This window comes from Lissotriton helveticus, chromosome 10 (genome assembly GCF_964261635.1).
Source record: "Lissotriton helveticus chromosome 10, aLisHel1.1, whole genome shotgun sequence".
In the NCBI taxonomy this organism is placed as follows: Eukaryota; Metazoa; Chordata; class Amphibia; order Caudata; family Salamandridae; genus Lissotriton; species Lissotriton helveticus.
Window position 1 is genome coordinate 864565410 of NC_136071.1, and position 12852 is coordinate 864578261.

At 39.7% G+C, this 12852-nt stretch overlaps 1 protein-coding gene across 3 annotated transcripts in view; it reads left to right on the top strand.

The window, feature by feature from the left end:
* The window catches only part of RAPGEF5 (Rap guanine nucleotide exchange factor 5), a 984395-nt gene that overhangs the window by 440142 nt on the left and 531401 nt on the right, over positions 1–12852 (top strand). For all 3 annotated transcript variants that reach the window (XM_078663509.1, XM_078663507.1, XM_078663508.1), the window contains exon 6: positions 7393–7474. In XM_078663509.1, coding sequence (XP_078519635.1) covers positions 7393–7474 — 82 coding nt within the window. The remainder of the gene's footprint in view (positions 1–7392; positions 7475–12852) is intronic.

Consider the following 12852-nt stretch of genomic DNA (forward strand, 5'->3'; position numbering starts at 1 on the left):
GTTCCAAATGGCCACCTTGAGCGCCTTTAAATAAAAGGTGCACAGCAGTGTGAGGGATGCTCTCATGCACAGGGCCAATGGCTGTATCACGGTTTGGAAGTAAGAGCAAAGCTGATAAGTATAGTTTGAAAGCCAGATCTGCAGCTTGAGGATGGGTGACGTTAAGAAGCAAATCTTACAAAAAGGTCTACTCTTCACTGCCAAGGTTATCCTTATGAAATGCACTTATCCTTGATTACAACAATTATTTTGAGGCTTTAAATTAATTTGCTTAATTATCAATCGCATCCAATCACTTCTGTTCAGTGCCTTTAAAAAATGAACGAGAATATTGCACACTCATTTTGTTAGATGTGCAACAGTGGGCAAGTTCTGCATGAGGCATTGCCAGCTGGATGTGGTGTCAGTTTACCCCAAGCCACCACTGTAATGTAAACACTGAAAAGACTGAACAGCAAAGCATACAACATGGGTGACAATCACCGAAGTGCAAGGGGTAGAGACTTAAAGAGGACACTAACTGACATCTGTGACACACAATAGGGAAAAGAAGCTGTGGTAATTGAGGTTTTCAAAAGAAAAGAGGATTTGTAACTTACAGAGAGGTGATATGTTCCTACTGACTTGCCTTAATCCGGACCAATTTTAAAGCCACCATTCAGAAATATGGTGTGTATGTAGTATGCTTTAAAAGGCAAGCCCCACCATTAGTGTGCTCCTAGTAAAACTCTGTTCTTCTCTAAACCCATCTGCCATCAATAAATAACACATAGCCATGCTTTGAAGAATGACATGAACTCAATTTTATAAACACTCTTCAGAATGTGCACAATTAACATTACAAAAGCTCTATTAAAATGGCAACGCTACCACATATTATAGTCTTAATTGTAAAAACTTGCCCCCGACGTCATTTGAACACTCAACCTTCTGATCTGGAGTCAGATGTACGACCATTGTGCCATGTGTTTCTATACAGTACTGCACTTGGGGAAGTGTGGCTCACTGGTTAGAAGCAGCAGACCCTGAAGCAGAGATCGGCCCGGGACCAGGGTTCAATTCCCAACGCGGCAGGGTCTTGGGTCAATGTCCGCAGACTCGATAATTCACGCCGAGGTGCCTACGCTAACCATGGGTCCCACTCTGCAACTCTGGGCAATAGCTTGCTTAATCTCCACAACGGCCCCATCAGTGCCGGGGATGCCTGGCTTCACTTTGGAGGTGCCCAGGAGGGACCATCTCACAGGGAAAGCCAGGACGGGTTCCCCAGCGGTATACAGCGCCAGGACACTCCGAGATGGAGTAACAGTGTGCTTTACAAGTATACTTACTTTACTTATGGATATCTTATTAGTGAGTACTATAGATGGAGCAGCTACTTTTTCTGTGATTTTGTTCAATGTCATCAGAAATCTCATTACAGGCGCATTTTTGTCTCAATCCACCTGCTACATGGTTCAAGATTACAAATGTGTTTTCTTTTTAAACCGATGAATTCAGTATGGCTGCTGTCTTAAATTCTGATAACCCTCACACTGGAGTGGCGCAATTGCGGTTCCAGTCTCCTTACCAATTGAATTCTGCTGTGTGAGTTTTAACTGTCATTAAGATTGAGCCAGAATGAATGAATGGGTCTGAACCAAAAAAAGACAAAAAACTGCCACTGTGACATGGCACTGTTGTGTAGTCTTGCACATGACATATGTGGCACGTTGGTGCCCCTGATTTAGGTTTGCCATCTGACAAACTAGGAGGCTACCACTTGTTCTGAGTGAGTTCTCACCCTCTATTCTCAGAACGTATAGAAGAATGTCAGTATTCTCTCTGCATTCTTAGAATATCGGTGATACTTCAGTATTTGCAACATCTGAGCACAGCGCTGCCAATTAGCACGGTGCACAGACATAATATCGACTCCAAAATATCGTCTGGACAGAATATCGAGTTTTAAATATCGTTTGGAGAAAATATCGACTAGACAGAATATCGACAGCCAAAATATCGTTTTTAAGGTAAGTGAAGTAATATCGACTGTAAATAATATAGACAGTGAAAATATCCAAGTATATAATCTAGATAGTAAAAAATATAGTTTTTTAAATAATATTTAATTATTTATAGTGTGTTTATGTTATAATATGTGTGAAAAGTGTCAATTTATTTTATTATTTTTTTAATTAATTATTTTTTTAATTATTGTGTAATTTAATTCTGTAGCGGGTTGTGGGTTTATAGGGGAATAGGGTGGGAAGTAATTTAATTATAATTAATTAAATATGTAAATTTATTAATTGGTAGTAATAATTAATTAATTGGTAATTAAATAATATATGTTAATTATTTAAAATTTAATTGGTAATTAATTTTATTTAATTGATTAATTGCTAATTATGTCAATTAAAATAATTTATTTTCTCTAGCGGGTTGTGGGTTTATAGGGGAATAGGGTGGGAAGTAATTTAATTATAATTAATTAAATATGTGAATTTATTAATTGGTAGTAATAATTAATTAATTGGTAATTAAATAATATATGTTAATTATTTAAAATTTAATTGGTAATTAATTTTATTTAATTGATTAATTGCTAATTATGTCAATTAAAATAATGTATTTTCTCTAGCGGGTTGTGGGTTTATAGGGGAATAGGGTGGGAAGTAATTTAATTATAATTAATTAAATATGTTAATTTAATAATTGGTAGTAATAATTAATTAATTGTTAATTAAAAAATGTTTGTTAATTAATTAAAATGTAATTGGTAATTAGTTTTATTTAATTGATTAATTGCTAATTATGTTAAATGAAAGGGGTATTTTTAGGGTTCAGGGTCAGTTTTTAGTTTTTGGGTAAAGGGGTATTTTTAGGGTTCAGGGTCAGTTTTCAGTTTTTGGGTAAAGGGGTATTTTTAGGGTTCAGGGTCAGTTTTCAGTTTTTGGGTAAAGGGGTATTTTTAGGGTTCAGGGTCAGTTTTTAGTTTTTGGGTAAAGGGGTATTTTTAGGGTTCAGGGTCAGTTTTCAGTTTTTGGGTAAAGGGGTATTTTTAGGGTTCAGGGTCAGTTTTCAGTTTTTGGGTAAAGGGGTATTTTTAGGGTTCAGGGTCAGTTTTCAGTTTTTGGGTAAAGGGGTATTTTTAGGGTTCAGGGTCAGTTTTCAGTTTTTGGGTAAAGGGGTTTTTTTAGGGTTCAGGGTCAGTTTTGGGTTTTTGGGGTACATATACAATATTGCCTATTATTTAATTAAATGTTGTTACTATATATATATGTTTTAAGAAATATGATTAAAAATATATATTTTTTTTACTTTCATTAAATATTTAATTATTAAAAGTTATTTTAAGTATTGTTAATTATATTTTAGTAATTAATTTTTTATATTAATGTAATTAAACATTGTTTTTAGTAAAGTCGATATTTTTTACAACGATATTTTTGTAAACGATATTTTGTAGTCGATATTTTTGTACTTACCTGTTTGTACATACAAACTCGATATTTTTGTAGTAGATATTTTCACCTCGATATTTTGGGTACTCGATATTGTGGTAGTCGATATTCTTTCAGTGATCCAATTAGCACACCGTGATATAGTGAACCTGTGTGTACTTTAATGTAAGATCTGTTAGTGTCAGATTGAGTGGGCAGAAGTTTAGTACCTTCTGCATAACAATGACCTTTTATTCTCTATATAGCACACCCCGGTTTTTCCCCAAATAGAAATGCGTTGCTTCCATTCAATAAGCAGAGTATTGGTGGATCAGTGGTATGATTTTCTGCCTGTAATGTCTCGGCCAATGCAGCACTCTCTCTTTCAATTCAAGTTTTCTTATAACCTTTAAATGCTCAATAAAGTAACATATTTCAAATGTATAATTCTATTTTGCCTTCCCTTTTGTGAAATGAGCATCCAATCGATAATAGAACCACACCTGCTTATTTATCTGAGAAGAGGCCACAGCTTTGCACAAAATGTCTACCCAACTGGAGTACTTTCTACTAGATAATTAGTAAGTGCTACCTCGTTCGGTAACACATGTATAATTCTATGGATGAGGGGGCTGTGCACCCCCCCCCCCCCCGGGCTGATTACGGCCCTGAAAACCACATCCCCTGGGTCCGGCCACAACTTTCTGGGTGCCCTGGTAAAAGCCAGGGCTCCCAATGTGCTATTGGACTGTGGGGGGAGCCTTAAGGCCCTACGGTCCCAGCTGGCTCCCAGCCTCCTGCAGGAGCCGGCATTGTCAATGCACACAGGGAGCTGCCTGTGTACAAGAGCAATAATTTCATCACTTTCCTTGCCCACATGTTTGTGGACAGGGAAAGAGATGAAACCTCCGCTTCCAGCAAGCAGGAGTTGTTTGACAGCTCCCACTTGATGGAAGCGGAGTGTTTGCTTTTGCTTGGCAGGAGCTGTCAGCTCACTCAAAGCAAACAGCTATGTCCCGGAAGTAGGGACCCCAGAACAAAGCAGGAGCCGGCCCTGGGGAGTGGCGGTCCCCTGAACAATATATGACTCCAGGAGGGGGCAGCATGGCCCCCCTCCTTCTCTGTGTATGGGTCAGCTTCGGGGAGGTGGTGGTCCCTGGGGCCGTATATGGCATCGCCCCCCCTCCCAGTATTTATTAGTTTTTAGTCCCGGTGGAGGTTCCCAAAGTCCGGGGGGGCGGGTCCGTGGGCCCTTCACAAATTATTATTGCCATGGGGAGGTTGTGGTCCCCTTGGACTTCTACATGCCCCTGAAGGGAGATCCATATGGCTCCCTATTTTATTAAAAAACAAAGCTTTTGGGAGGTGTTGGAACCCAGGGCTCAAAGAGCCTCAGAAAGGGGACTACATGTGCCCCCCTCGCTTTTATTTTCTGTTTTTTTTAACTTCCCAGGACTTATGCCCATCCACCGGTCCTTTTCAAAACAAGCAAGGGAGCCCATGCTTATTTTGTTAAAAAAATAAAATGTTGCTGCGAATTTTGTGAATTCATGGCAAAATGTGTTTTAAAACATTTCTTTTTTGCCCCTCCAGGGTCCCTCTGGGACTCCAAGCCCAAGGCTTGGGGGTCAGGGAATCCCTACCCTGTCCCCTTTTCTTTTTTTCATATTTTCTTTAAGCTCTTAGCTGAGCCAAGTCCCAAGATGGCTGCCAGCACTTCCTGGTTGAAGTGTTGGCAGCCAATCAGAGCTCTGCAGATCTGTGCACAAGCTTGTCATTATTAGCGAAGGCTTCGCAATCGTAGATATACAAATTTGGATTTCCTTTAATTTCTCGACAACGACTGAATGGTTTTACACCAAAGAACTGTAAGTGTGGTCTGCGTAAACGAATCGAAATTCGGTGTAATTCCGTCCAGTGGTTTGGGCTGTTGTCGTGTTCAAAACTTCTATGAGAATTAACAAGGGAAACTCACTTTTTTGACACCTCCTTTTCCTCAGCCCCCACTGATGGATCACCTTGAAACTTGCCATGGGCAGCAAGAATCACCGGCACATTTTTTTGGGGGAAAGTTTGTGAAGATTCGGCAAAAGGTGTCAAAGATATAGGAAAGTCAAAAAATGTGTTTCCTACGGAAACATGGCTGTTGCTATAACTACCTACTGGCTACCACCACTGGGTTATGTATAACCTATATATAATTTTGGATTTAGGGGTGCGTAAGGGTATTGGTGGTAAGAGTGTTTTGGGGATTTAAGGTGGATAGGGGTATTGGGTGGTAAGGGTATTTTTATGGCTTAGGGTTCACTAGGGGTTTTGTGGTGGTGAGGGTATTTTTGGGGTTATGGGGTTGTTAAGGGCATTGGGTGGTAAGGGTATTTTTAGGATTTATGGCGGTAAAGGTATTGGTTTGTAGGGATGATTTAGGGTTTTTGTTTTGGGAAGGGAAAGGATATGGGGTGGTAAGGTTATTTTCGGGCTTAAGTGTAGGTAAGAGTATTGAGTGGTGAGGGTGGGTTTAGGGGTGGGTATGGGCATAGAGCGGTAAGGGTGTTTTAGGGATTAGGGATGGATAAGGGTATAGGGTGTCAAGGGTGTTTTTAGTGTTTTATTGGTGAGTCGGGCATAGGATGGTAAGGGTGTTTTTATAGTTTAGGCGTGGGAAGGGGTTTAGTGTGGTAAGAATATTTTTAGGGTTTAGTAGTGGGTAAGGGTTTGGGGTGGTAAATGTGTTTTTAGAGTATATGGGTGTGTAAGGGTATTGGGTGGTAAGGGTGTCGTTAGCATTTAGAGGTGGGTAAGCATATAAGATGGTAAGTGTGTTTTTAGGGTTTAGGTGTGGGTAGGGGCATACAGTGTTAATTTTGTTTTGGGGATGGGTAAGGGTATAGGGTGGTTAGGGCATTTTTCAGGATTTAGGGGCAGGGGCATAGACTGCCAGCCGATAAATTCCACTGACACCACTTCCCAGAAGGCTGATTGGCAAACCTGCACTAACAGTCAGATTTTTCTAAAGTTTTTCCTTACAAGTCTTTTGGTACAAGTACACTGTACACTTTCTGATCAATGTTTGTCATTAGGCTCCCAGAATTCAAGAAGTGTCAGTCAATGCACTAATTGTTCAATGATTCTTTAAATGCAAAGCATTGATCAACATTTGCATTAAATAGTTTCAGATCCCTAGGGTAAGTGACAAACTTTTTTCCTACCTTGTAAATGTACAGCTGTAGTTTGCCTCACACTTACTTGTGAAGCATTTCTATTGGCTACAGTGTGCCATCACAAACAAAAGATAGTTAACTATTTATTTTTAGGTGGAGAGATGATGGTTAATTAATCATGTATTCACCTAGAATGCAAATCTTTGTTTCAAATTAGTATGTACCACATGTATATCAGGTCCTCCTTGCATGTGTTGTTACCATATTCCCTTTATGCTGAGCAAGTGCTCAGGATTCTGTATGTATGTATATTTTATAACATTTGCAAAATGCACATAATGGACGAAGATGTTGACAAGGATACATTTTACAAATATTGTTTGAATAACCAAGTCTTTGACTTCTGGTGGTAGGGAACATGATGTGGATTTACTGAAGTAAGTGGAACATGTTATATCGGATTGTTACTCCCCCTACTAGCAAATCTATATCTGCCTAAAGTGCAAGACTTGACCAGAATTTCGGAATTTCGAGGTGGATTTCGCGGTGGTTTTAAGTGGTTTTGAAGACAGATAACACAGGGAAAATACTTATTTTTAGTATTCTTGTCCTTACTGTATGCTGGAAACTCTTGATATCATAATTGCAAAACCATAATTTCCTAATGTATGATTTAATAGTAATGTACAACTGATCGATTCCCTTATTGCTATCTTACATTTAACAGACGTTTAAAACATAGCTGTTTATTAAAACGCGAGCCAATACATTTTAGCTCGAAATTAATACTTTTATTTTCTTTCAAGTTCTTCAGCAAGACTGCAACATACAATGGAAGTCAGCAATGAAATGTTTCAACTTCAAGCTCTAGCCCAACTCACATCTGCAGTAAGTAAACGTAACTAATTATATATGCTGAAGAAGGTTCAGATTCATTACTCACGTTTAACTCGAAACATTTGGTGGGAAAAGAGTTGTACACCGAGAACAGAATTTGTTCAATTCACTCAATAAATTCTCAAAGATAATGCTGGTATATTCTTGTAGATGAGGTCTCCCTTTGTCTAGCTATTAGTTATCTATAAGTTAGTGAACATGGAATGCATTTTCATTGAAAGTTTCTATGTTTTTACATGTTTGTACTTATTTTACCACTCAAAGGTGTCTCCAGCTGCAACTTAAAGTTTATTCGTTGGACCATGAGTGTGGCAACAATCTACAGACACATTGTTTAGTTGTAAGAGTTAAATGGATGAACCCCTGTGTCTGAGATTTGAATGATATTACAAATTGCTTTGGAGCTAGTATATTATTTTGTACAGTCAGAGGTCTCTGTAGGTGGTGACTTACTTCTAACTTGGGAACTGATTCTCAGTGATCTGAGAAGAATGTAGCACATGCTCCAGGATTTCCGTCTTTTCCATATGTACTGCTGGAACTAGCAGTATTCACATTTTCCCATCCTGAATTTAAGCAGGTGTATAATTATGCACGCTAAAATAGAACTCAAATGGGCATATTCACATTATATAATATAGCCATATGGATGTTTTAAAGAGTACCTCACCATTGTCACTTTGAATGCTCATATACTTCTCCCTCTTCACTGGACTCTATTTGTGTGCATTTCTAGGCCGAGAGTCTTCTGCAACTGTTGGTGAACACCAACAAACCTATGATTTGTGGTTGTTCACTAGCTTCTACAGGTGGATATCCTCAACCCACAATAAACCTTCCGAAACCTGCCCTTATCCATGGATCTGCTGAATTTGCACCACAATGACAGAATTGATGTTTTTAGATCTATTTTCCTATCGTAAAAAAAATGAGTTACTAATTCTCTAAATCAGAAATCGGAATTGTACTTAAATATTAGTTTTTTGTGCACTTGTTTTGAATTTAGGAGTGCAAAAAGGCCAAAACCATTGTATGGGTGCGGCCAGATTTACCTGAGGCAGCTAAATGTATTATATTCCCACCACTGGCGGTGGAATGTTACTTGTGAGCAGTGCCATAAATCACTGTATAGCTTTATTTGGATTTTGTATAGATAGTCACCCAAAGCAAATAGGCTGCTATTAACAGAGCGAGAGACAAACAGTAGCCTCATCATAAGTAATAATCTGCTTGCTAGAGCACAGAGAAGCGAGGCACACATTTGTGGTTAATTACTTCCATATCTCAAGCTGCATACTGTGGCAATTGCAGAATTGTTCTGGCACCTTTCAGACAATAAATCCAACTATTGCTCCTATAGCCAAACCCCCACTGTGCTTTTATCAAACAGCAAGCTGTATATCCCAGTGATGATGGCTTGGTCCACAATGTAATGCAAAGTCCCTAAAAATGCAGTAGCTCAATCCCACATAGTGCCATTCTGGAGGGTGTAGCAGAAAGCAAATATTTTAGAAGAAAATGTGCTACAAATACACGGCTGCAGTCTATCTGGCAAGGTGCCAGGAGCTGCAGGTTGAATTGCGAGTTGACTAGATGACCCAGGAGTTTTGACTCAGGAGGACATTAAATATTAGATGTTGATATTTGATGTCTGTTTCCAAGCAGGTGACATATTTTGAGCTAGAAATAGTTCAGCTCTGCCACCTTTCCGGGAAAATTATATCATTTTTGCTTATCCATCAAACACCTACGTTTGATCATTAACTTGTAACCTGAAGCTCTTCTGAAGAAAGGTGGGAATACGGATAAAAGAAACTCCACATGAAGGGCAATCTGTAATGCATCACTTCCATCAAAACTTCCCTCTGCAGTGGTTCACACAGACAGTAAGCAAACTCTATAGCCTCCTTTCGAGTGATGTGAAAAGTGGGAAATTGGGTTCAAATGTTATTTGCACATGGTTTTACCCTTTCTGCCCATTACAGGATTAATTAAACTGTGCTCTCCCAGGTTTTTTCTGTTCAGTCTCCATCGTCCCTACTATGAGGAGATTAGCTTTGAAAAATGATAGGAAAAACACTTATGCTCGCTGTTCGATATTTTGCCAGGCCTAAACATTTCCTTTTTAATATTTATAAGTCACCCGAAGGTAAACCCTAAGTGACTCAAGGGGAGGTTATTTTAAAGGTAGGACATGTATATTTAATGGTTTACATGTCCTGGTAATAAAAAACATTCAACAAATTTTTCATTGTAACAAGGCTGACCCTTCTATAGAAAAACACTCGTTGTACTGTAACAACATGTAGTGTTTAATTTCAGTTTGGCAGCAGCTAGATACATGTTTCAAACTCTCATTTTTATAATTTAAAATCCAATTCAATTGTCAAGTCAGATTTTATCAAATTATTTTGAAAATGACACATTTAAAAAGTTGTCAATTTGCTGCTTAAGCCAAAAGGGGCCTTTCTGGCAGTGTCCAATGTCACCCGACAGCTGATGGCTCCCCTGTGTTGAGATGTGGATTGCAGTCAGGTAGTGGACATAGGGGTTGGGTGAGGCGGTGTTTTTCTTCCTTAAGCTGATTGGCTTGGGGGCTGTGCCCAGTCTCTTCCTGGTCTTCAAACGATGCCTAAGCTGTCACTGGCAGATGCAGCTCACACCTCGGCCTGCCTCACTACCTCCAAACCCAATAGGAATAGGGAGCTCAAAGAACTAGTTTGGACTGACTACAGGGGAAGGGTTTCCCAATTTCATAGCTACACCTCTGGGTAGGCTTATAGTGTTCTGAATGGGGTGGACGAGGAGAAAGATTCTGCCATGTTTGATTGAGGAGCACTGTGGGGTAGGTTACATTGCAACAGAGTAGTTGCATAACTGGGTAGGGTAACCCCTTGTAACTTTTACCCCATTGGTTTGGGAGTGGCCAGAAGTTCTCCCCAGTATCTTCCTCAAAACACTGCTGTACCGGTGAAGAATCACAAGAATGACTGCTCTCCTGTCTGAACACATGAAGGAGGACTGGACCTGCTTGCCTTGAACCTAGAACCCCAAAAGGTACTCCAAGGGTCAGTTGGCTGACCAACTGTTTGACCTACTGGGACAAAACAAGCTTCTAGAGGAATCTCTCCCTGCAACTGCCCAGCTGACCAGTTCCAACTGGACCTGCTCTTGACCCTGCTGCTGGCCTCTGTTAGAGTGATTCCTAACTCCCCAGTTGTGTCCCTCAGGTCCTAGACGCTTGACTGGTGGTCTACTCCTCCTGGCCACACTGCAAAAACTGGGACTTAAAAACTTCTTGCTAATTTTATGCCTGGAGAACTGATGGAGCCTTGGATCGCCTTTGAAGCTGCAGTCATCGATGTTGAATCACCTGAAGGCCCCTAATTACTGGGTTGCTCCTCTGAAGGAGATTCCGGGAAAGTTTTTTAGTCTGAACTTAGAGGGCTTTATCAGAACCAACACTGAGCAATGCATAGGCCTCCCTGGGCACAGTGTTAAGACTGCACCCCTCAGAGCTTTCACATCTTTGTTGATAAACGCACTGGGGAACCCTCTTTGCAGCAACCCGCCGTCATCTAGCCCAGCTTTGAATCCAGTTTGCCGCTTGCTCCGACAATAACTCATCCATGGCCACGTTTTATCCTTAAACGTTTCTAAGTCCAAAGGTAAACTTTCCACTGACCATGAACCTGGTCCCTGTACCTGACCCGCACTCCATCATGGTCGGCCTTAACTTTTGATTTTGATCCAGTCAAGCAAAACTAAATTAACGCTGTATGATCGTGGTGGATGAGATACTCCATCACAAACAGGACGGATATCCTGTCAGCCATAATGCAAGTTCTATAAGATATAATAGAATTGTAAAATGGCGGACAGGATATCCATCATGTTGGTGACGGAGTAACCCAGTCCGCCAAGATCATAATCAGGCCCATTGTGTTTTTCGATGCGATTTTTAAAGATAAACTTTGAAAGTTCGTATCTCCGATTTAACCAATGGCAGACATGGGTCTATTAAATCTAAAGGAAGGAAACAAAGACATAGTTTCCTGTATTACTAATTGCCAATAATTAAAGGCTGAAATTAATTGGACTGATGAGGTTTCAGTCATAGGATTCGATGGTGACTTATGAGATAAACTGAAGGGCGCTTTAATCTCATAACGAAATTGCCTTACGGAATGTGAGGCATTGAATGATTTAATGCTTCAGATTGAACCTGGGCAGCATGCACGAAGGGTGGATAATAAGATGCCTCTAAAATGATGGTTTACTCTAAGCAATACTGAAACTTGAACTTTGAAAAGATGAGTGAGGAACTTATGCAGACAGGCTCAAGGTGTCATACTTTGACCATGGAGGAAAGAGAACACAGGGAAAGGGAGAGACTTAGTTTACATTGTAGTCATTTCATATGGCACTGTCCTTCACTTCAGGGAAACTAACAGACTTGCCTCTGAAGAGCAAACCTAAGACAAGTCTTTCATGTCAAAAAGAGGTTGCTCTTAAAGAATGCATTATTTCAATGCCAGTCTCCATATTAATACACCATAATTTCCTGTAAATTTGGCAGCCTTGATTGATTGTGTGGAACCTCTGGTTGCTCTATTGATAAAAATGTTCATGAAAGACATAGCATTCTGTTAGTTCAGGAAACTTTAGCAGAAGCAAGTTTGTGATTAGATATCACCCCGCTGCCATCAAGAGATGCACACTTATTTTTGGCAATTGAAAATGGGCATATCAAATCTGTATCTTTATATGTAATATTCACTCCTATGTTTCAACGTTTGTTATGAACAAAGTGGTTATGAATTCCCAATCGGAGTTAGATTGGGAAGACAAATACATTTTGAGGACCTCAGCATATTACAAACAAAGAAAGATCTATAACTCAGTTTAAACCTCATTTGACATGTTTCCCCCTACAAGAACAAGTGAAAGAGTTAAATATGTCCTCTGCCTATCAAGACTTAAATGATGTGTTCAGCAAGAAAGGAGCAAGTACATTACCCCCACAACTGGTATATGACTGTACAATAGACATGCATTTTGAAGCCCCCATACCCAAGGAATAATGTATCCATTAACACCTAAGGAAACCTGCCACTGAAGGAATAGTTGGAACAGAGCTTTATCAATAGATGTATTTATCTTTCTATGTCCCTTAAAGGAGTGTCTATATTTGTCATCCCTAAGCCAAATGGTCCATATAGACCATGCAACGATTAGAGAGAGCTGAGTGTGATTACCATCTGCAGTATACATAATTTACCCCTCAACTCAGTATTATTGGATCAAGTGAAAATAGTCAGTCTTCAAGAAAGTAGATCCCAAAGTGACTTAAAGTCTGCTTCGCTTAT